Source organism: Eurosta solidaginis, chromosome 4 (genome assembly GCF_040869045.1).
Source record: "Eurosta solidaginis isolate ZX-2024a chromosome 4, ASM4086904v1, whole genome shotgun sequence".
Taxonomy (NCBI): domain Eukaryota; kingdom Metazoa; phylum Arthropoda; class Insecta; order Diptera; family Tephritidae; genus Eurosta; species Eurosta solidaginis.
Window position 1 is genome coordinate 89,743,551 of NC_090322.1, and position 25,723 is coordinate 89,769,273.

The following is a 25,723-nucleotide window of genomic DNA, read 5'->3' on the forward strand; positions in this document are numbered from 1 at the left end:
GTGATAAATGCGAGACAGCCTCCATTTCCACTCTCGCGATCTTTTCTGTGGATGTTATACCCAGAGCTGATTTGCAAAGCAGACCTTGCTTTGAGTTTAGTCTCTTGGATCACAGCAGTGCGGATGTTGTGCCGCATCATAATGATGGGGTTAGCATTGGCATGGCTACTCCCTCTGGGCATATTTATTTATAGGGCTTGGCCTTGTTGATGGCTTATTCAATCTCTGTGGGGGTGATGGTATTGGGTGGCACGTCGTGTTTGTGCTTATGTGCCCGTCTGTTTGCACGACGTCTGGCCTTGTTTACTGAAAAATGCATTATAAATTATCAGCAAAAGGCGCTCGTACCTTTCCTCGAATCCGATAGCTTTATCGCAGAAAGGGGTGGATACTTCATTGTGTTTTGTTGGGTTGGGCATGGATTTGACGGTCAAGGTTCACCAACACCCGCAGAGAGGTTGCAGTTCTCAAGATGCTCCTCTCGCATCGTCGTTTATCGTGCAGAAAGGCGCATTGTCTATTTGCTCTGCTAGCTGCCTGTTGCCGCTGTCGACTGGCAAGCTGAAATGCCAGAAGTCGTGGTGAACGTTGAAATCGCCAATGATAATGCGGGTTTCGCCACAGAGTAGCGTACATCGGGGCGATAGCCACTTGGACAGAAGGTGGCAGGAAGGATAAAATGTTAATTTTTTCTAGGTCATCATCGCCTGACCCGGTTATTATCCCTTGACTTTCTAAGGTTTTATCACTGCCGCTGCTATTGGGTTGAATTAGACTATATTGCATGGCGTGATGGTGATAAAGGCAAGGCCACCACCATTACCCTATATCAGTAGATATGGGATGGTAAAAACGACAGTTCTGGCGCTGAGCTTAATAAAAGCATCATTGCTTATAGAAAATAAAGCATCATGGAGTGATTCGCTTACCTGAACTTTCTATTTTTCGGGAAAAAGACTGCCTTAAACAAACGATAAGTACAAAAATTGCTTCCGAGGTTAAAAGCAATATCTCAAAAGCAGGTTGCTTTGATATTGATTTGTTGAGAAGTTTCAGCAGCATTTCAAATAGAAGCTCTTGTTTTATAGCATATGACAAAGTTGTTTCCGGAGCGTAAATAAACAAAATTTCAGTGACCTAAATATTAAAAAGTAACTATTATTTGATATTAAATTGTAATTTAATTTCGTTCATACCTGTGCCCATGCGTCCATAACTTTTACTGTTCCTCTGTTTTTATTTCTCATCTCATTTATTTTTAGGGCATATAGCAATATGGACTCAATTTCTTTTAATATTAATTTTCGTTGCCCAACAACTACAGTTCCCTGTATATTACATAATTCCTCGTTAAGTATTTTGTGCAGTTTTTGTAAATTAATTAATGAGTGGCCTTCTTCGCATCGTGTTTCACACTCGTCAAATATCTGCTTCGACATAGAGCTATCAAAAAAATCCCAATTGGGACTATTTATATCTTTTGTCTCAAATGTTAACCAATCTAGAATACTACTCAGCAGAAAGTGCGGTACTTTTTCCGATTTCGGTTTTATAAACTGCTCGCTAATAACTGGCGATGAATGTGAAAAAAATAATGTTGAATTAATTGACAAACGGTCCTCTGCCTTATTCGAAATAGTACCCACTAAAATTTCACAGATTTGTTGAATTCTACTTAATTGTGAATGGAAACTCGCTAGTTTTAGCTCTATTGCCGTACATTCCAGCAAATAACTTGTCTGATACAGGATATTCGAATACTCTGTATTCTTGAATGGAAGCGTCCGAAGATGTCGGCAAATAAAATCATTCGAGGAACGCAAATATCGCAACATTCCTTCTGATGTGCGTGTAGATGAACACAGTGAATACAGAAGCAAATACGTTCGTTTAATTATTTGTTCCAAATCAGCATCATATGTATTTGACGTTTTCTTTATCTGTAAAAAAGGAAGTGGTGTTGAGAAGACTGCCGTGTATAACAAAAAGGCAGTAAAGTGAACTCATTGCTTTTTAGGATATTTGATGGCAAACAATTTCTGCCATTATAATTTACTCACTAACTAAAAACCCCTTATTTGTTATTTAAATTCAACAAGCAAGGAAGGCTAAGTTCGGGTGTAACCGAACATTACATACTCAGCTGAGAGCTTAGCTGTGTTGATTTCGTAGGGTTTCGTAGATGGTTTATAAGTGGTTTTTATTCCATATCACATACGTTTGGGAAATATCGACCAAATTGTAGACCAAGGGTGACGTTTTTTGGAACGATTTTCCTTCATTATTTGTCAAACAAGGGAAAATCAACATGTAGGAAAATGAACCTAGGGTAACCCTGGCATGTGTTTGTATGACATGGGTATCAAATAAAAGGTATTTTAAAAGGAAGTGTGCCTTAGTTCTATAGGTGGAAGCCTTTTCGAGATATCGCCATATAGGTGGACCAGGGGTTACTCTATAATGTGTTTGTACGATATGGGTATCGCATTACAGGTATTAATGATGGTTTTAAAAGGGAGTGGCCCTTAGTTGTATATGTGAAGGCGTTTTCGAGATATCGGCCAAAATGTGGACCAGAGTGACCCAGAACATCATCCGTCGGGTACCGCTAATTTATTTATAGATGTAATACCACGAACAGTATTCCTGCCATGATTCCAAGGGCTTTAGATTTCGCCCTGCAGAACTTTTTCATTTTCTTCTATTTAATATCGTAAAAAAACCAATCGAATCACCATGTTGCATCCCTTTTTTTTGTATTTGGTATAGAATTATGGTATTTTTCGAAATTTCGATAACGAAAAAGTGGGCGTGGTCATAGTCGGATTTCGTCCATTTTTAATACCAAGATAAGGTGGGTGAAGATAAGTACGTGAACTACGTTCAGTAAAGATGTATCGATTTTTGCTCAAGTTATCGTGTTAACGACCGAGCGGAAGGACAGACGGTCGACTGTGTATAAAAAATGGGCGTGGCTTCAACCGATACCGCCCATTTTCACAAAAAAAACAGTTATCGCCATAGAAGCGATACTCTTACGAAATTTTACAAGGATTGGTAAATTTTTGTTAGACTTATGGCATTAAAAGTATTCTAGACAAGTTAAATGAAAAAGGGCAAATTTTTATTTAGAACTCATGTAGTAATAGGAATAACGTTCCTGCCAGATATCATCATGATATCTTCAACGACTGCGAAATTACAGCTTGCAGAACTTTTAAATTACCTTCTTATAAAAGTGGGCGGTGCCCCGCCCATTGTCCACAATTTTACTAATTTTCTATTCTGCGTCATAAGGTCAACCCACCTACCAAGTTTCATCGCTTTATCCATCCTTGGTAATGAAATATCGCACTTTTTCGGTTTTTCGAAATTTTCGATATCGAAAAAGTGGGCGTGATTATAGTCCGATTTCGTTCATTTTAAATGCGATCTGAGATGAGTGCCCAGGAACTTCATTAAGATACCTCAAAATTTACTCAAGTTACCGGATGGATATGACTAAATGAATTTCTTTTTTCGCCCAGATCATTTTGATATATAGAAGTCTATATCTATCTCGATTCAGACATAGCTGCATATAGGCAGCTCATTTCCGTACTGTCGAAGGCGGATTTAAAACCGACGAAGAGGTGAAGTGTGTCGATTCTTTGCGATATTAAGAAGGCTGATTCCAGGATAGTTGGCGCAGTTTACAGTAACCCCTTTATTGTGGACTGGGCAAAGAACACTTAGATTCTAATCGTCGCGTATGCCCTCGTCCGACCATATTTTGCAAAGAAGCTGATGCATGCGCCTTACCAACTCCTCGTCGCCGTATTTGAATAGCTCCGCAGGCAATCCATCAGTGCTCGCGGCGTTGTTGTTTTTTAATCTGGTTATTGCGTTCGTTCGTAACGTCGTCATAATCGGGTGGGGGACATTTATTCCACCATCATCGATTGCGGGATTGGGTTCGTCATCCCTGTGTGGTAAAACGCTGTCTCCATTTAAAGAAGCAGAGAAGTGTTCCGTCCATAATCTAAGTACTCTCTGGACATCGGTTACAAGGTCGGCGTTTTCGTTCTTACAAAAGTTTGCCCCGGACTTAAAACCTTCCGTCTGTCACCGAATTTTTTGGTGAGATTTCCGGGCGTTATTCCTGGTGGCTGGCAGCTCAAGCTCCTCGAACTCACGCCTTTCTGCCTCTGCTTTTTTCTTCCTGAATAGGCGTCTCGCTTCCCTTTTCAACTCACGATAGCATTCACACGCTCCTCTTGTTGCGCTCGGTTTTAACGTAGACCTGCAGGCATCGTATTTTCTTTTGGTTGCAACGCAGCATTCTTCAGCGAACCAGTTGTTTCTCCGTAGTCTCCGGTAGGGTATGACCGTCTGAGGTAAATCCTTTTCCGACATATGCGGCAGAACCACAGCCTGGGACCGGGGTTAGGTTCAATACCTTTCCGTAGCAGAAGGGTATGGAGTAGTCCAGCTGCAGGAGGCTGCTCCGAGGATGAAAATTTGTGGGAGGGACGCAACAAATTAAATGGTTACACTAAAATGGTAGCCCTTGGTTGGGGAAGTAAAACCCGGGTCGCAATGGTACCTAGAACAGGCTGCCATGGTAATGTACTTTGGCGCACTTGAAGCCACACGGCAAAATTAATATAATTAAGCCCATATACTTGATGTTAGGTTTAAGTCAGCTGTTTAATAAAGCACATTTAAACTAACCAGTATCAAAACGGCTAAGAAATGCTTACTTGGCCCATTGTTTTCTAAGTTAAGAATGACTCTTTGCAGACTAATATATGTAACTGCAACTTTTATAGTTACCAGCCGATTTTTAACCTCTTTGGATAGCCAAAATTTGGATGTGTGTGAACATTGGTGCTACTCACCTTAAAATGTATTCAATGTTAAAGAAAAATTTGTTTAATGTTAGATTTTTGAAGTCAATTGTTAAAAGAATTTCAAAATAATAAAATCAAATTTTTAAATCTGTATATATAATAAAATTCTAACAGGTAACGATGTCTGTACATTGAAGATATTTCAGAAAAATTTATAGGAGAGGTCCTTATTGGATCTTCTGAGCCCAAATCAGCAGTTTTTAAAACTTTTGTCTGTCTGTATGTTTAGGCGGCCACCGTGGTGTGATGGTAGCGTGCTCCGCCTACCACACCGTATGCCCTGGGTTCACACCCCGGGCAAAGCAACATCAAAATTTTAGAAATAAGGTTTTTCAATTAGAAGAAAATTTTTCTAATGCAGGGTCGCCCCTCGGCAGTGTTTGGCAAGCGCTCCGAGTGTATTTCTGCCATGGAAAGCTCTCAGTGAAAACTCATCTGCCTTGCAGATGCCGTTCGGAGTCGGCATAAAACATGTAGGTCCTGTCCGGCCAATTTGTAGGGAAAATCAAGAGGAGCACGACGCAAATTGTAAGAGAAGCTCGGCCTTAGATCTCTTCGGAGGTTATCGCGCCTTACATTTTTCTTTTATTGTATGTTTGTACTCGCATCACTCCGAAACCACTGCATAGAATTAAGTGCAACTTTCATTGTTGCATCAGCCTAGGTATAGCGGAAGTGTGCCCTCAGAGAGAAACCTATATCGAAGCTTATGTTTAAACTCGATGAACAAACTCTATTAATGTACTTTTCAGGGCCACCTTAACCTTTGACCTGGAGATTACTTACTTACTTAATTGGCGCCTAACCGTCTAAACGGTTATGGCCGTCCAACAAGGCGCGCCAGTCGCTCCTTCGCTCCGCCAACCGGCGCCAATTGGTCACACCAAGGGAGTTTAAATCGTTTTCCACCTGGTCCTTCCAACGGAGTGGGGGCCGCCCTCTACCTCTGCTTCCATAGGCGGGTTCCGATAGAAACACTTTCTTGGCCGGAGCATCATCTTTCATTCGCATAACATGGCCTAGCCAGCGCAGCCGCTGCGCTTTAATTCGCTGGACTATGTTGATGTCTGCGTATAGCTCGTACAGCTCATCATTAAATCTTCTTCGGTACTCGCCATCGCCAACGCGTAGAGGTCCATAAATCTTTCGAAGAACTTTTCTCTCGAACACTCCCAGGACCGCTTCATCTGATGTTGTCATGGTCCATGCTTCTGCACCAGATAGCAGGACGGGTACGATAAGTGACTTGTAGAGCATGATTTTCGTTTGCCGAGAGAGGAATTTATTTTTCAATTGGATACCTAGTCCAAAGTAGCATTTATTGGCGAGAGTGATACTTGGCTGGATTCCAGAGCTGATGTTGTTGTTAGTGTTAATGCTGGCACGAAGTCTTTTACTATTTCGAAGTTAAGGCTGCCAACAGTATCGTGGTTGCCAAGGCGCATATGCGCCCACTCCTTGCTTGATGACAGCAGGTACTTCGTTTTGTCCTCATTCACCATCAAACCCATTTTTACCGCTTCTTTTTCCAGCTTGGAGTAAGCAGAACTAACAGCGCGGGTGTTTAGGCCGATGATATCAATGTCATCAGCATATGCCAGTAATTGCACGCTTTTATAGTATATTGTTCCAGTGCGGTTAAGTTCTGCAGCTAGTATAATTTTCTCCAGCATCAAATTAAAGAAATCGCACGATAGGGGGTCACCCTGTCTGAAACCTCGTTTAGTTTCGAACGGCTCGGAGAGGTCCTTCCCAATTCTGACTGAGCTGATGGTGTTGCTCAACGTCATTTTGCACAGCCGTATAAGTTTTGCGGGGAAACCAAATTCAGACATAGCGGCATATAGGCAGCTCCTTTTCGTGCTGTCGAAGGCGGCTTTAAAGTCGACGAAGAGGTGATGTGTGTCGATTCTCTTTTCACGGGTTTTTTCCAAGATTTGGCGCATTGTGAAAATCTGGTCGATGGTAGATTTACCAGGTCTGAAGCCGCACTGATAAGGTCCAATCAGCCGGTTCACGGTGGGCTTGAATCTTTCGCACAATACACTTGAAAGGACCTTATATGCGATATTAAGAAGGCTGATTCCACGATAGTTGGTGCATTTTGCAGTATCCCCCTTCTTGTGGACTGGGCAAAGAACACTAAGATTCCAACCGTCGGGCATGCTTTCGTCCGCCCATATTTTGCTAAGAAGCTGCTGCATGCGCCTTACCAACTCCTCGCCGCCGAACTTGAATAGCTCCGCAGGCAATCCATCAGCGCCCACGGCCTTGTTGTTTTTCAATCTGGTTATTGCTATTCTAACTTCGTCATAATCGGGCGGGGGGACATATATTCCATCATCATCGATTGCGGGACCGGGTTCTTCATCTCTGCGCGGTGAATTGCTGCCTCCATTTAGGAGAGCAGAGAAGTGTTCCCTCCATAATCTAAGCACTCTCTGGACATCAGTTACATGGTCGCCGTTTTTATTCCTACAGGAGTTTGCCCCGGTCTTAAAACCTTCCGTCTGTCGCCGTATTTTTTGGTAGAATTTTCGGGCGTTATTCCTGGTGGCTAGCAGCTCAAGGTCCTCGCACTCACGCCTTTCTGCTTCTGCTTTTTTCTTCCTGAAAAGGCGTCTCGCTTCCCTTTTCAACTCCCGATAGCGTTCACACACTCCTCTTGTCGCGCTCGCTTTTAACGTAGCCCTGTAGGCAGCGTCTTTTCTTTCGGTTGCAACGCGGCATTCTTCATCATACCAGTTGTTTTTTCGGGGCCGCCGGTAACCAATTTTTTCCTCGGCGGCGGTACGAAGTGCTTTGGAGATATGCTCCCACTGCTCTTGTATTCCTTCAGGATGAGTTATGCCCTCAGAGAGCAGGTGTGAGAGTCGAGTTGCGAAATCATTGGCAGTCTGTTGTGATTGAAGCTTTTCGACGTCTAGCTTCCCTTGTGTTTTTTGTTCCGTGTTTTTAGCCGCGTTGAGGCGGGTGCGTATTTTGGCTGCAACGATTATCAATATCTATATATATAAAAAGAAGTGTACATTTCGATTGTCACTCCATAACTCGAGAACGGCTCGACAGATTGCCATGAAATTTTTAGGAAATATACAGGAAGGAAAGGTGATGGTTAGTTGATTTTGAAATCTCAAATCGGTTTAGCCATATATATATATAAACCAAATTCTGTGTGTGTGTTCGCTATGGAAACGTATTTCCCACACATCAATCATCACCAAATTTTGGTTATGGGTTCCTTCGATCAACGGGAAGGTTTTAGGCTAAAAATAATTTCGATATTAAAAGGGGCGTGGCACCTCCCATACAAATTGAATCTTTGGTACTGCATACCTTTGAAGGTATACATGCCAGAACATTGAAATTCAATGAGGAGTCATATGAGGTCAATCCCTAACACCACCAAGAAAATGCGGAATTTGGAGAAAGGGGGCGTGGCACCTCCCATACAAATGGAATCTTTAGTAATGCATAACTTTGAAGGTATACATGCCAGAACATTGAAATTCAGTAAGGAGTTATTTGAGGTCAATCCTTAACACCACCACTCGGGCGTTAAAACGTGCGCCTGGTAAAGCTAGTTTATTATATAACCGACAAATCAAAATATACTAGGACTAATCTTCGTGACCATTGTAGTAACCAACAACTGGAATACTCTGAGTTGCAAAAGCTTGGTAAAAATCTCAGCGGGGCGCAGTATTTTTAAACGGTTTTATTTATCTTGACTCTGTGTATCGAACAGAATTTGGTAATTAAAATTTAAGTAACTTATCGATAAGCTACATGCTTGAAACTTGGAATATAGTTCAGAACCCGAACATCTCCATTCCTCCTGCTGTTCAAGTGGCTACCGCGCTAATATCAGCACGCTACTCAGTGGCGAAACCCGTCTTATTCTTGGCGATTTCAACGCACACCACGACCTCTGGCATTTCTGCTTACCAGTCTACACCGACCGGCGACGGCGATACCCTCACTCGAATTGCAGGTAAGTGTCACAGTTCGCCAGACATTTCCATCATCGGCTCAGTGCTCATAAGCTGCGACCTTTCTATACAGCGACCTGCTAATTTTATCACCTCTGAAAAGCGGACTTTTATTAATTAAAAAAAAAAAAACTAACTGGTCGGGCTACAAAACCTTCACAAAACTATCTTTTGCTGCTTCCCCCATTCCGACCGATGTGCGGGAAGGCTACCGTGCGTTCCGCAAGGTCATCGCTTCAGCTTTGGCACGTTTTACTACGGCCCGTGGAGTACCCGAAATCATACGGCTGAAGCCGCAAACTTAGCAAGAGAACGTGACCTAGCGAGACAACTCGACTCTACAGGCCCCATATTACGAATCTTAACTTGAATATTATGCGACTGGTAAATGAACACAAACGGGCTAAATGGGAGGAGCTTCTAAGGATGTGCAACTTCTCTGCGGGTGTTGGCAAACTGTGGTCAACCAAAAAATCTCAGTCCTATGCAACAAAATACAATGATAAATTATCCATAAGAAGACAGCCCGTAGCGGTTCTGCGTGCAGTATTTTGGCAGGCTTGTATTTTCTTCCAGTGAGTAACCTTTAGGATTGGCGACCATATCGGGGACGCGTAGCATGCAATCGGGCGGCCAATTGCTTTGTAAGTGGTAATGAGCGTTTCTTTATTTTACCCCAAGTGCTGCCGGCAAGAGATTTGAGGAATATGTTACGGCTTGCGCCTGCATGCTCTCCAAAATGTAGATCCTGATCGAACGTCACACCCAAGATTTAAGGGTGTAAGACAGTCGGTAGCGTAGTGCCGCGTCCATGTTGTAAATAAGATCACCGATGAATTAGTCTGTGGCAATGTCAGATACCGCGAGAAGAAACTGGAGAGATCAGGGCGATAGTTGTTTATTTTGTTACAAAGCTCATCGATCTGTGGGCCTGGGCCTGCGGCCAATATTGAGGTAGCTTTGATATGTAGAAGTTAAACAAAAGTGGTGATAGGACACCACCCTGTGGAACCTCTTGTTTAATTCTTATTGGTTTGGATGTTACGTCCCTGAATTGTACCGATGCTTCCCGACCAGACAGATAATTTGCGGTCCACCTTTTGAGACTTGGAGGAAGGGCAGAGCCTTCCAGGTCTTGCAGTAACGTGCCATGGATGACCGTATCAAAAGCTTTTGATAGGTCTAACGCAACGCGTACTGTCCTATGGTGGGAGTTTTGATTTAATCCGCAATTTATCTGAGCGCTAATGGCATTTAGCACGGTGTTAGTGCTATGTAATTTTCGGAAGCAATGCTGATGATTGGCTAGTTGCAAATTTTGCAGTAAAGTAGGGAAGTAGAATGGCTTCAAGTGTCTTGGCTAATGGCGATAGGAGAGATATGGGACGATAAGAATCTTCTATGTTAGTTGGTTTCCCAGGCCTTAGTAGCGGAACGACCTTGGCCATTTTCCATTTTTCGGGGATGACGAAGGTGGAAAAGGGCAAGTTGAAGACATGCGCTACAAATTTAAATTCCTCTTTGCCTAGGTTTTTAAGCATCGGCATGGCTATGCCGCCTGGGCCCACTGCTTTAGATGGTTTAGCATGAACGATACCATCCCCAACCTCTTTGGCGGTGATGGTAATTGGGGACACGCTGTATTTATACTTGTGTGCGCGTCTGTTGGCCCGCCATTTAACTTTGTCTACCGTAGAATGCATTAAATATTGTCGGCAAAAAACGATAGCCCATTTTTTCGGATCCGACAGCACTTTATAGCCAAAGGCGATGAAGATTTTGTCATTGTGCTTAGACGGTTTCGATAGGGACTTTACGGTGAACCAAAGCTGACCACACCGGCATAGGTTACAATTCTTAAAATGCTTCGCCCATTTCGCCCGCTTGTGTTCATCCACAAGCAATCGGACGCGTTGGCTTATATTCCTTATTTGAGGGTCGCCGGGGTCGTTGTGTCTTATAAGGTCACGTTCTCTCGCTAAATTTGCGGCCCCGCCGGAAAATGAGGCCGGATTTCCGGAATTCTTCCGCCGGGAATTAAACGAGCCGATGCGGATTCAATGACCTCGCGGAAAACACGTCCCCTTGGCGGGCATCAGTCGGGATAGGGAGATCAGCAAAGCGATTGTCTGTAAAGAATTTGTAGTCATCCCACTTTCCTTTCTTAAAGTTGATAAACGTGCGGTTCTCAGTAATGATGAAGTCGGCGGATCGCTCGAGCGAAAGGAGTATAGGCAGGTGGTCAGATGCCAATGTTACCATCGGCTGCAAGTTGACGCAGTTTACTAGTCCTGCGCTCACGATGGATAGATCTGGCGAACTTTGACAGCTTCCTACCATACGAGCGGGGGCGTCTCCGCTTATTGTGCAGAACGGCGTTTCCTCTATTTGGTCCGCCAACATCTCACCCCTGCTGTCGGCCTGTACCTTGGAATGCCATAGATCATGATGTATGACATTATGTGTGTCGGGGTTGAGAGTTTAACCTGTTACCGTATTCAGATCGAAGTTCAGCTAGAGTGAGGCGCGTTTTCCTAGGGAAAGTGCCTTCCTCTGTTGCGAGTTCAGGGTATTTATCTTTAAGAACGGAGCTCGCTGTACAATTCCATAGAGGTCCGACACCTTTTTGTGGATATCACTGAGGACCTGTTAGTGTTTTTTTCTACGTACGGCTGTGTTCTGAGGTGCCGTATTTTATCATAATGCTAGCGGAGATGACTTCTTAAGCCCCTGGGTTTCTGGGTATTCAACAGAAACTGTTTGTTCAGCACTTCATTTCTCTCGCTAATGGGGAGTAATCACCCATCACTGTGTAGGTGGTGTTCTGTGGACATAAGAAGACAGTCCGTAACGATTCTGAGAGCAGTATTTGGGCAAGCCTGTATTTTCTTCTAAGGAGTAAGCTTTATGTTTGGCGACCATATCAGGGGCGCGTAGCATGCATGCGGTCAGTAAATTGCTTTGTAATTGGTAATGAGCGTTTCTTTATCTTTTCCCCAAGTACTGCCAGCAAGTTTTGAGGATTTTATTACGGCTCTGGATTTTCGGTACAATTTCGGCTGCATGCTCACCAAATTTAGATCCTGATCAAACGTCACACCCAAGATTTTGGGGTGTAAGACAGTCGGTAGCGTAGTGCCATTGACGTGGATGTTCAAAATGGTCGACATTTGGGACGTCCATTTTGTAAACAAGGTCGCCGATGATTTAGTCGGTGATAATGTCAGGTTTCGCGAGGTGAAAAAACTGGAGAGATCAGGAAGGCAGCCGTTTATTTTGTTGCAATGCTCATCGATCTGTGGGCCTTGGCATGTGGCCATTATTGTGCAGTCATCGGCGTAGGAAATGATAGTAACTCCTTCTGGTGGCGAAGGTAGCTTTGATATGTAGAAGTTAAACAAAAGTGCGGATAGGACACCCCCCTGTCGCACCCCTTGCTTAATTCTTCTTGGTTTTGATGTTGAGTTTCTAAATTGAACCGATGCCTGCCGGCCACCAAGATAATTTGCGGCCCACCTTTTAAGACTTGGGAGAAGGGTAGACCCTCCAGGTCTTGCAGTAACGTGCCATGGTTGACCGTATCAAAAGCTTTTGATCGGTCTAGCGCAACGAGTTCTGTTGTATGGTGGGGTTTTGATTTAAACCGCAATTTATCTGGGTGCTAATGGCATTTAGCGCGGTGGTTGTGCTATGAAGTCTTCTAAAGCTATGCTGATGACAGGCTAGTTGCAAATTTGCTTTGAAATAGGGGAGCAAAATGGCTTCATGCGTCTTGGCTACTGGCGATAGGAGAGATATCGGGCGATATGAGTCTTCTATGTTAGCTGGTTTCCGATTTTTTTCCATTTTTCGGGAATGACAAAGGTGGAACAGGTTGAAGACATGTGCTAAATATTTGAAACCCTCTTTTCCTAGGATTTTAAGCTTCGGCATGGCTATGCCGTCTGGGCCCACTGCTTTCGATGGTTTAGCATGATCGATGGCATCCTCAACCTCTTTGGCGGTGATGGTAATAGGGGACGCGCTGAATTTATGTTTATCTGCGCGTCTGTTGGTCCTCCGTCTAACTTTGTCAACCGTAGAATGCATTATATATTGTCGGCAAAAAGCACTCGCGCATTTTTTAGCATCCGACATCACTTTATCGCCAAAGGTGATGGAAATGTTGTCATTGTGCTTAAACGGATTCGATTGGGACTTTACGGTGGACCAAAGCTTACCCACATCAGCAGAGGAGTTACAACTACTTAGATGCTACTCCCATTTCGCCCGCTTGTGTTCATCCACAAGCAATCTGATGCGTTGGTTTATATCCCCAAATAAGGGATCGAGCTGTCTTATCAAAAGGTCACGTTCTCTCGCCAAATTCGCGGCCTCCGCCGGAAAATGAGGCCGAATTTCGGGAATTCTTCCGGCGGGAATAAAGCGAGCCGAGTCGGATTCAAAGACCATGCGGAAAGCATGTTCCCCTTGGCGAGCATCAGTCAGGATAAGGAGGACAGCAAAGCGGTTGTCTGTAAAGGATTCGTATTCATCCCACTTTCCTTTTTTAAATTTATGAAAGTGCGTTTTTCTGTGACGATGAAATCGGCGGTACGCTCGAGCGAAATAAGTATTTTTTCTTAATTGAAACAACAAACATTGTTAATACATTCAATAAATATGACACTATGGCATCATTGCCATGAAAGAAGTCCAATTTACAAATCCTTTCTGCAACAGATGTCGCAGTGCTGTGAATATTAATTGGCAAGAACCAGGATAGAAGTAGAAATAATGAAGACAAACAAGCAACCGCTGTGATAGCTGAATGGTTATAGCAGCGGCGCCTAAACGTTGGCGATGAAGGAATTTGGCTGTTCCCGAAATGGATCTATACAAGGAGCTTTGGCAGTCTAAATTTTTTTTTCTTCTATTCTAATTTAAAATTTTTTCAATTGAGAAAAAATCTATCATAACAATAATAATGATATAATAATTATTGTTAGGCCTTGAGATCGATTCGAACCCGCGATCTTACAAATCAGTAGGCCGATATAACAATAAAAATTGTAAATTCATTTGAAAAAGGCAAACGCGAAAAAAATTTATTAATTACATGCTTGCTATTGCACACAATTCAAAATTTTAGATTGTACTACTTTTTTTTATACATAATTCCTTCCAAATAAATAAACGTTTTTGAATTTTGAGAAAAATTTAATGTTTTTTCTGTCGTCTGATTACTTTCTGAATTTTGCCTTCTGAAATTTGACTTCTGCAATTTAACTTCTGAACTTAGGCTGACTTCTGAGCTTTGACCTTTGAATTTTGTCTTTTTGAAAAAAGGGTTCTGACTAATGTTTTCTGAAAAAATGTGTTTCTGAATTTTTGCTCTCGGAATTTATGGAGGGCATCCATTTGTGCACCTATGAATTTTTATTTAATTATTTATAATAAAAACTTAACAAAAACTAATAAAAGCAATTTTTCATTTTAAGAATGTATCTTGATGAAATTCTATATATCTATTTTTGTTATAACTCCAAATATTTCTTCACAAATAGGCCATATCTTTGTAAAAACTACCTGTAATATTGAAAAGATCATTTTGTTAATATTCATTACTTTTAACTCTGAATTAATTTTATATAATTGTGATGGTAACTATGAATAAAATGATCGTACCACAAGTACGGATCACCTCTGGCGAGGCCTTGTACGTGGCGAAGCGTGCATGATAGTGTTAGCCTGGTCTAAGCTCGCCGGATTGGGGTGGTTCTTGCTTGCCACTAATGTACAAGCTTTACCCATTTCACAAAAAAAATCATGCACACAAAAACATTGAACCAGAAAATCCAAAAAAAATCTTTAACCCCAAAAAAACTCCCCAGTATTAACGGACAGACGGACATGAAGAAAATTTGGGGATGCACCAACCTAACCACAGAAGCAGCAAAAACGCTTCTCTTCTCTCCTCCTACCCAACCATTGAGAGGTAACTTGCAACAAGAAAAAAAAAACTCCCAAAACCCAACCATACCTGAACGAAAGCTTAAATCACCCTACACTCCTTTAAAATAAAAAATTAGCACCGATTCATTTTAAATTCACAAATCGATTACGTATTTATTCGACAATTATATGCATATCTTAATATTTATGTAGCTTTATAGTTTCTTATCAAATATTAATCATTAAAGTTTACAAATATTAACAATTGACATTCTCCTGTGAAATATGAATAAAGATATTCATCAAAAAAAAAATGTCTAGTAATAATATTTTACAAGGATTATTTCATTATAAATTATCAATCAATTAATTCCTAAAAGATAATTCCTATTTAGACAGATTTTGACTGAAATGTTCTTAGTTCGAAACAGAAAAACTGCTATATTACTGATTTAGATAGAAAAAAGTGTTTGTGAACATTAATTCAAGATCTATTCCACTCTAAGCAATCAAGCGTTTATTTTGATCATTATTTACTACTCCAATAACAACAAAATAGTTCTTTTGTCCGCACAACTAAATTTCCAAAAACTATATTTATTATTGACAAATATCAGACATGAGAAAGTTTATTTAACTTAGTTAGCAGTTCTTAGTCTTCACATTTTCTTACATTCAAATAATCGCAAGAGAAAAATTAACATCTGTTTTATTATACCATTTCTAATTGGAATTTGGAAAATTTAAATGTTGAGAGGAAAAAAAAAGGTATATGTCAACTGTGGCAACGCAAAAAAAAAATAACAAAATAACACGTTCTGGTAAAGGGAGAGGGAGTAACGTGATCAAAGCATATAATTATGAACAGCTATTTTCTTGTGTTTTCCATGTTACCTTCTCTCGCTCTACACGCGTGAGCAAATTATCATATACATATTACCAAAAAATATAAGAGAGTGTAATTTAAGAGAACTTACATGATGAGATCCAACGTGGTCAGCAGGCGCCTGTTGAGGTGTGTTGGTTTGCTAAAAAAATTAAAATGATTGCTTTTTCTCTCTCTCTGACGAATATAATTCTTATTAGAAATTTTATTTTAAACTATTCTCTGTATACACAAAAAAATTCTTATTGCCTCAAATATGTAAGACCATTTACCATGTTTTTAACCCTACAATGCTCGAATCTAAAATTTAGAACTCTTTAAAACAAATTTTTCCTCTATTTTTGCAACTCAATTAAAATTACTCATTTAACGTTTCTTTCCTAGTTAGATTCTTTTAACTAATTACACTATAACAAGAAAATTAGGTTTTGATTCATATTAATAGTTTCAATTTATTCTCCTTTTCAACTTTGCTTTAGTTAATTTTTATTTTCTATTTGCTTATACATATGTTCGGCCGGGGTGCGTTTGCTCCTGGAGGTAGGTGGGCGCACCGGGGTCGATCTCAGTGGGAATAGGTGTATGGAATAGAAAATAAGCAAATACACGAGATTTCTCGTTATAATATATATGCTTTATTGGGTAAATGTAAAAATAGCAATAGTTACAATATTACCTGAATAAAACGCAAAAATACGGCAGAGATCGCTGGGGGCAGATGTTAGCTGGTTGGCTGTTAGAATCCAAGAGGCCGGTTGTATAGCAAGCTACAACCGTTGACCCGCAAAATCCTCCGTTTTGGAGGGGAAAGGCACCCACACATCAACCCCGATATGCATATGCATGAGTGCTGACAAAAAGCACACATACACGTGCATGTACATGCATGCACATGCATGTGGCGGTGATGGTGTGGGTGGTTATAAATTAAGTCGAGTATCGAGTATCGATTTGCAGAGTTGCATTTGGGGGGATCGCAATCAGATGCGGAAGAGTTAGGCATCCTGCCTAAACATGCCGGCCCCCCTTGCGATACGCAACATCGTTTTCCGCCAATGACCTCCGCTGAAACGAGAAAAATGAATATAAGACTTACACACTAAACTTAATCTACATGAGGAGTTCGTCTGCGACGCAAACTGGCCGGGAATCCTTTCCGACTTGCTTAGCATGCCACCTGAGCTAAGATGAAAAAATTAGCGGTTATGAACAGGTATAAGTGAATATTTCTTGCCTTTAATTATACATAATTCTTAGATATATATAGAATCCATAAAGGGTTATGACGTAGAAGGTCAATAGTGCTGGACGAAGAGGCCGAGGTCTCCGTTCCAGACTGGCAAAAAAAATGTGTTTCTTTTGTTGGACGGAGAGGCCGAGGTCTCCGTTCCAGATTCGCATTGTTTTTGTTTGGTTGGACGAAGAGGCCGAAGTCTCCGTTCCAGACTCGCATTTTTTTGTTTAGGTTTTTCTGGGCTGGACGAAGAGGCCGAGGTCTCCGTTCCAGCGTCTAGTGTATCGTGTCGCTCTCGCGGCGACTGCCTTTTTTTGTTGGATGAGGTGTGGCATCTTTTGAGGTGCCAGGGCGAGTGATCGTGAGGTTGGTTGGGTGAAACGGCGGTGTTTTATTACAAAACGTATATTAAAATAGATGAATAAAGCGAGTTTAAAACGAAGCGTAGGGGCCGACGAAGGTATGTATTTAATTTTGTGCGACAGCTCATGACGAACAGCGCAAATCGTAATTAAATTCGAAAGTGTACCAACTGCCGGTTCTTACATGCAGATTGGCGATGCGTTCTCCACGACGCGTTCTATCTGCACATACCATTCTGAGATTGCATGCAACCCTGTCATGTATTTATTGGTTAGCTGGCAGCAGGTATGGTGAGTTTGTAGCGTGCGAATATATATATACATATATGTATTTGCTTGCCCTTGAAAAACAAAACTGGGTCACTGGGGCAGTAGCGCACTAGGCCAGTAGAAACAGTTTACTTTTTCCAATTTCGGGATTTTGTCATGTCGGGATTCTTTAATTTCGGGACTCGGGTTGTTTTTGTACCGAACCCTTATAATGACTGTTTGTGATGTTTGTTGTTGAAAACAAACAAGTCCTGCCCCGCCCAAAAAAAACAAGCAGTACCGACGGCAACCAAAAAACAAAACAAAAAAAAACACATTTTTTTGTTTGTTTTTTTTTTTTGTAAATGAAAACATAATTATTTTTAAATGAGGTGTTGGCCGTTATTTTGTGCGTTAGTATTTTTTTGGGACTGCCCGAGGCGTCCGTATGGGTCAAAAAGCCGATCCCGAATTTGTTTCTTTTGCGGGTATTCGGTACCAGCGTGCGTCATTTGACGCAGCACTAAAAAAAATAAGCAAATAGATATACATAAGTTGGTATACGCACATGGACAGTCAGTGCACGGACTTTTCCACTTAATTGATAGATGGAACAGCTTTTTGACCCGTTTTCATTGTTACTACTTCTATCACCAAGGGCCAAAATCTACCAATATTTCAGGATTTTTCGCATTGAAAAACAAAGACTGCGATCATTTGGTAAACGTATTTAATTGCTGAGCACAACCAACTAACATTAGGCGGTTACACTAACCAACCCCACCAAATTTGAACAAAGTTGTGCACAAATTCAAGAAAGAAATAAATTTGCTTATGAAATAAGTGTAGTAAATGAGCACGCAAATAATTTTTGGCGCTATTGTCATCTCCTTTTGTTGTGCGAATAATTTTTCGAATAACATGCAGAAATCGGTTATTTTGTGGCCGTATCTTTGGTACATTGGTAAAATCTACCACTACCAGCATTTCATTATTTAACGGCCGCGCACTGGTATAGGCATACCAGCTGCAAAGCAAAAAATGCTCGCGAACATTTATACATACTTATGTATAGAATGAAAATTCCACAGAATTGAAGTAAATTCGATTCATTGCGCCCTTGCTTTATTCCTTTCAATTTTACGCGTTACTCATGACGAACAGCGCAAATCGTAATTAAATTCGAAAGTGTACCAACTGCCGGTTCTTACATGCAGATTGGCGATGCGTTCTCCACGACGCGTTCTATCTGCACATACCATTCTGAGATTGCATGCAACCCTGTCATGTATTTATTGGTTAGCTGGCAGCAGGTATGGTGAGTTTGTAGCGTGCGAATATATATATACATATATGTATTTGCTTGCCCTTGAAAAACAAAACTGGGTCACTGGGGCAGTAGCGCACTAGGCCAGTAGAAACAGTTTACTTTTTCCAATTTCGGGATTTTGTCATGTCGGGATTCTTTAATTTCGGGACTCGGGTTGTTTTTGTACCGAACCCTTATAATGACTGTTTGTGATGTTTGTTGTTGAAAACAAACAAGTCCTTCCCCACCCAAAAAAACAAGCAGTACCGACGGCAACCAAAAAACAAAACAAAAAAAAAACACATTTTTTTGTTTGTTTTTTTTTTTTGTAAATGAAAACATAATTATTTTTAAATGAGGTGTTGGCCGTTATTTTGTGCGTTAGTATTTTTTTTGGGACTGCCCGAGGCGTCCGTATGGGTCAAAAAGCCGATCCCGAATTTGTTTCTTTTGCGGGTATTCGGTACCAGCGTGCGTCATTTGACGCAGCACTAAAAAAAATAAGCAAATAGATATACATAAGTTGGTATACGCACATGGACAGTCAGTGCACGGACTTTTCCACTTAATTGATAGATGGAACAGCTTTTTGACCCGTTTTCATTGTTACTACTTCTATCACCAAGGGCCAAAATCTACCAATATTTCAGGATTTTTCGCATTGAAAAACAAAGACTGCGATCATTTGGTAAACGTATTTAATTGCTGAGCACAACCAACTAACATTAGGCGGTTACACTAACCAACCCCACCAAATTTGAACAAAGTTGTGCACAAATTCAAGAAAGAAATAAATTTGCTTATGAAATAAGTGTAGTAAATGAGCACGCAAATAATTTTTGGCGCTATTGTCATCTCCTTTTGTTGTGCGAATAATTTTTCGAATAACATGCAGAAATCGGTTATTTTGTGGCCGTATCTTTGGTACATTGGTAAAATCTACCACTACCAGCATTTCATTATTTAACGGCCGCGCACTGGTATAGGCATACCAGCTGCAAAGCAAAAAATGCTCGCGAACATTTATACATACTTATGTATAGAATGGAAATTCCACAGAATTGAAGTAAATTCGATTCATTGCGCCCTTGCTTTATTCCTTTCAATTTTACGCGTCGTTGGAGTAGGGTGGTGTTTTGCTTTGGTATCATGAATGGTAAAAAATGGTAAGTAAATGGAAACATTTTCAATTAATGTTATTACTATCAATTATCTGTCTTTTCTCTTCAGGTTCAAACAATTTCCATAGATATAGCGGCGGTGAGGAACTATGTATGGTAAAATTTTCAGATTTTGGAACATATATGAATCCACTCCCAGGAACGGCGAAAATTAAGCTCGCCTATTGAATTACATATTCTACAAAAATGTTTATATGATGCGTACGCAGCAGGAGATGCACCTTTGTTACCCGGAAACGAAATTAGTGCTATGTGTAGTATCAGTCACTGATATTTGGTATAGCATTCAAATTGTTGAACCGGATAGGGAGGGATGGTGCAAGACCATGTGAACACCATTTACAACAGATGTGACAACTATGCTATTATTAATGCCTGCGATGAGTTTGAGGCTGTAGATGAAGTATTCTTTCGGTAGGTAGAGGACCAACAGTTTGAGGGCTTATCCTTGCCTTGTGAGGTTAGGATAACGTTTTCTTGGTGGGCATTGTGTGATCCTTGCCAAAGCAGCTTTAATTGCACTATCGAAACCTTTGCTGGCGCATGTGCATACCAATTGCCAGCATTGTTTGATTTGCGTATAACTACATTTGCTGCGGTTTTTTACTTTAATATGATTTATACATGGGGATTTTCTACCACTTACTAATTTGATTGATGCCTCTTTGTTACAATCTTCCTCAACCTTCACTGGTATATTTACTTTCACGGAAAGAGTTCTCTGGCGAGATGCCTGGGGGTACGGGGGGGGCCCTGCATGTTTTGCGCTAAGAACTAATTCGGTTTGCAATAGACTGAGGTGCTGAGGAAGTTTTTGAAAGCAGAAATACAGAATCATGTCTACCTATTTGCGCGGGCATAGTTTTGCTAAAGAAATTTCACGCTAAACCTTTCCACACAGACGAGAGTTAATTAGCGTGGAGTGTGAGATGGGTATGGGTAGTCACCTCATATATGTATTTGCTGAAGAGGGTAACGATGTGGATGATATGTTTCGAGAGCTATGAGGTATGTCAGTGGGTACGCGTGGGGCAATTGGAGCGTTTGGAACGATTTACTCCATTGGAAAATACAACCACGCAAATGCCGGTGATACGGCAGAATCCAGATTGGCGAACCTTTCGCCATACCATGTTGTACAAAGAAATTACGACCTTATGTGCATTACCAGCAAATAGCAAGTGCCCCAGTGCTCGTTGGTCCTTGGCATGCGGTAAACTCAAAACGTGAGCATGGCGTCGCAGCACATACAGCTGACTCGGTTACCAAATCAACAACGTCACCAAGCAAATTTATTTGTACCTAACATTAAGGAGGAACGTCTTATGCCATTAAAAGCTAGATTTTTGCTTGGCAGTATGACTACAGCTTGCTTGCTGTAAATTTTGATCCTGTTTCCAGGCCAGAAGTCCGACCCATCATAAAATTTAGGTAGCAGCTTTGGTTGAAAACCGACCACGGTGGTCGCACCAACTCCATAACACCAACCGTATATAACGTTGCCGTAAGGTGTATTATGATTGTAACCAAAAAGATTCTTTCAGGTTTTGGTACGGAACTTGTAGGCCTTTGGCTCATCTTATTGTATCGGAACGTTGTGCCCAAGATGTCGCAAACTTTAAATGCGCACCTGTACCGCCAAATTGCTGTTCGGAATGGAACATTTTCATAATTGATTTTATTTAATTGATGTTGGGGAAAGTTATTGTGGGTAGCTGGATTGAATGCAAATTTTTCTCCTACTTTACAATGTCGGGATGACGGCAAGGATGTTAAAGGACACATATAGAGCTATGCATGATAAACGAGAAAAGCTCATTTTTTTCCAATTGCTTCAGTAGCGGCTACCAGCAGATTCATCCAGCCACTCAAAACAGTAAGTTTTTGTGAAATAGGGTATTTAACCACAATAAATGCAAAATTTTTCATCATCACTGGTTAGGCTCACGCTTTGGCATACGTTATCACAATGCTTCCTCGCCTGTTGCAGTTTGGCAGTGGCATACTCAGTGCGGGTAAATTTTTCTGTATCTACGGTCGCGCTGACAACTAAAACTGCAGCACTTGCCTTGATGTAAGTACAATATTCACGTGGGATGCAAAGCTCTGCATGTAGAAACATATTATAATAAGATTATAGTGCTGATTATTACAGCCAAATGAGTATATACATACGTATGTTGTTGGCACATATTGCTCAAATTAACACCTAACCATACATTTTTTTGTCTTCGGTATTGCACCTCATATGCGTCATCGCATCAAGGTACGATTCGAGTTGAGTATTCTATCGAAAGTGGCGCTGTCAGATTCATAATTTTGTTATGTGAAGAAATATACCCAAAGAAAAGACAAATTCTTCCGAGGTTTACTAACGATTTATGTATTTAGGTACATCATGTTTATGTTTACCTATGAATTATTTGAATCGCGACTCCATAATCGCTGCTTGACAAAGCATTTTCTTTTGCCTCACAAGTGGGCATTATGGTGCTTTAACGAGGCCTCCAGAAGGGAGTAGAGCCTAGTATGCCACTATTGTCACTGTTGCGTTTATTATGGCAATAGTAAAACGGGTGGTTGACATAATTAAAAATTATTGCGAAAACAAATACAAATCATAAATAGGTTAATGCTGTCATCAAAACAATTGTTTATTGCATTGCACTTTAGCTGCGCCGTGTTTTAAAATAAAATCTGTTTGATCAAAAAGCAAAACTTGAGTAGACAACAGCTGATCTTATACGGTTAACTTGAACATATCAAAATATATGCGAGGTGGTCAGTCGGTTCCTTCTTAACTATTTTGGGGTTTGCTTTTTTCGTTAAAACAACATCAGAGAGATCAAGAAATAACATGACCTCCTCTAAGCATGCATTGAACCTATCTGATAAAGCCTGGGAAAAATTTGTGTGAAAACTGGACAACCATCGTTTTATGTGATCCCAGTATTATTGAGGTTAGCAGGTTTCTACATCATTCTTGTGAAGGATATTTTAACGATAGAACGATTTTGAGCAGGCATGGGGTGATACTCTACTCAGCAGCTGTAATAAATTGACGAAAAAATAAAGAAAAAATGGCTTATTGTCTTCCAGCTTTATATTCCGTCCTTGACTTTGACAGAAGAGTCAAACTTTTGTGCGGTCGTTCTAAACAGGGAGTATTCACCTTTTTATTCAAATATTTCGGAAAACTCCTTTTCGGCTAGGTAGTCCTAGACGTGTTCCGGATAAACCGTTAGTTTCCAAGAAGTTCCATGAATTAAGTCCTTTGGTTGATGTAAAGGCTAATTACATTTGACATAAGAGGCACCTGGAGCGCTTATATTTCACAAAGACACTATAACTGACATAGTTTTTTTTTTTTTTTTTTTTTTTTTTTGTTAGTCGAGCTATAGTATAAGGCCCATGAACTAAAGTTCATCTACAACAGAGGAACGTACGAAACTTTAAATTATATTTCTGAGCTCAACCCACGTATTCGTAAAAAATACAAAAAATTTTAATGGTTTTATATTATAAAAATTGTGAAAAGAAGCTTTGGGCTTTTATGCTTACACTGAAATTCACCTTAATTGGAGAAATGCTTGAAAACTTTTTGACAATCTATCTTAAAAAAAAGAACTGTTAGTTATAAAGGCTTTTGGGAGTCCACTTAAACTTGCTTTCTTTTAAAAATTTTTTAAGAGTTTTTATTTGTTTATTTTTTTTTCACAATTCGTGAACAAACATCAACGCCATATAAGCTTAATGTTTGTTTGAGAAAACTTTATTATTTATTTATTTTTTTTTCTCACAATTCGTAAACAAACATCAACGCTTTATAAGCTTAATGTTTGTTTGAGAAAACTTTATTATAGACTTCCTGTATGACGTTTACTTTGTTTTTATGAGTTATAAACTATTGAAATCCTGATTGCTAGGCCCGCTTCGGTGCTGTCGGCCTCGTGCATTTGACAGAGTGCATATGTGTTCTGGGGCAGACCGTGGGTCTGTATTAGGGTTCTAGTATCCTCGCTCGGGGTGAGCGAATGAATTTGGGGTTGATTTTGTAAAAAAAAAGGGAAAAATAAGTGTTTGGTGGCAGATGGGGGAACTGAATTAGGGTTGTCGTTTGGCCTCGTTTCGAGTAAACGAGAGCTGGGTTTTATTTTTTTGAAAGTAGAGATATGGAGGAACGGAGGGATTGTTAGGAGGAGCTCTGGGTCCTCTTGCAATCTATCTAATCTGTGGGAAGAAGGATCAGTTTTACCAAAGGTCGTCTGACTTGACCGTTCTCGGTTATGAGGTCGACTACGCGTACTCGGCCATTTTCGCCGGGGTGTACGTTGGCAACTCGACCTAACCTCCATTCGTTGGGAGATAAGTTATCCTCTTTGAGGACAGCGAGATCTCCCACTTTTATATTTTGCCTGGGATGCTTCCACTTCACTCGTTTTTGAAGTTCGGATAGATATTCGGTTTTCCATCGCTTGTAGAAAGTGTGATGGGGGGCTTTGAGTTTCTGCCACCGATTGATCATCGAGGCAGGGCTATCACTAGCATCTGGTTCTGGCGGAGCCAGTAGATGGCTTCCAGTGAGGAAATGGCCTGGGGTAAGTGGCTCTAGGTCCGTTTGGTCATTGGATGCCGGGCTGAGTGGCCGAGAGTTCAGGCATGCCTCGATGCGGCACAAGAGGGTATGGAATTCCTCGAAGGTGAATTTGTGTGGAGAGGCTATCTTTTTGAAATGTCTTTTGAAGCTTTTCACTCCAGCCTCACACAGCCCTCCCATATGAGGAGCGCCCGCAGGGATGAAATGCCACGTGAGTGACTGGTGGCTGTACTTTGAGACAGCGTTCTCTCGCGCTTGTGAGATAAAGGTCTTGAATTCTGATCGTAAGGATCGTGACGCTCCGGCAAAGTTCGTACCATTGTCGGAGTACATATTTTTTGGGCGTCCGCGCCTAGATATGAAACGGGCAAATGCCGCTAGAAATTATGGTGTGCTGAGGTCAGTAGTGGCCTCCAGATGAACTGCTCGTGTGGAAAAACACACGAACAGGCAAACATAGCCTTTGGATAGTCGACACCCTCTGCCGCGGTAACTTTTAATGTCGAAAGGTCCGGCGAAGTCGACTCCAGTATTCGTGAATGCACGGCTGAATGTCGTGCGTTCGCGAGGGAGAATACCCATAAGTTGGGGCTGAGCACGCTTTCGGTGTATAGTGCAAACTTTGCAATTGTGAATTGTTGCCCTAATCATGGTTTTGATGTTAGGTATCCAATATTGGGTGCGTATCAGACGTAACGTTGGTTTTCCCCATGCAGACTTTGTTGATGAAACATTAGGACTGTCAGACGGGATAACCGGCAGTTGTATGGGAGGAGGATTGGGTGGCGTTCATTGAAAGCTAAGTCCTTTGACGCCCCGAGTCGCCCTCCTACCCGAATGATGCCATCTTGGTCTAAGTAGGGATTAAGTGAGAGTATTGCACTTTTCCCTGCAATTGGTTTTCCGGCCTTTAGATCATTATATTCGGAACTATAATGTTGTTTCTGGTAGATTTTAATTAAGACTTGGGTTACTGATCTGATCTCATCAGGAGAGATTAAAGGTGACTCGACCTGAAATGATTTTTTTGTTTTGGGGTGAGTTCTTCGGTAGAACCTCATAACGTATGAGAGCACCCGTAAAGCCC

The 25,723-nt window shown here is 41.1% G+C and overlaps 1 protein-coding gene across 9 annotated transcripts in view; it reads right to left on the reverse strand.

Annotated features, from left to right (window-relative positions):
• Nup205 (nuclear pore complex protein Nup205) overlaps window positions 1–25,723 on the reverse strand; it is a 797,639-nt gene that overhangs the window by 240,793 nt on the left and 531,123 nt on the right. For all 9 annotated transcript variants that reach the window (XM_067782251.1, XM_067782250.1, XM_067782256.1 and 6 more), the window contains 2 exons: window positions 1,197–1,940; window positions 930–1,137 (listed from right to left, as the gene is read on the reverse strand). In XM_067782251.1, coding sequence (XP_067638352.1) covers window positions 930–1,137; window positions 1,197–1,940 — 952 coding nt within the window. The remainder of the gene's footprint in view (window positions 1–929; window positions 1,138–1,196; window positions 1,941–25,723) is intronic.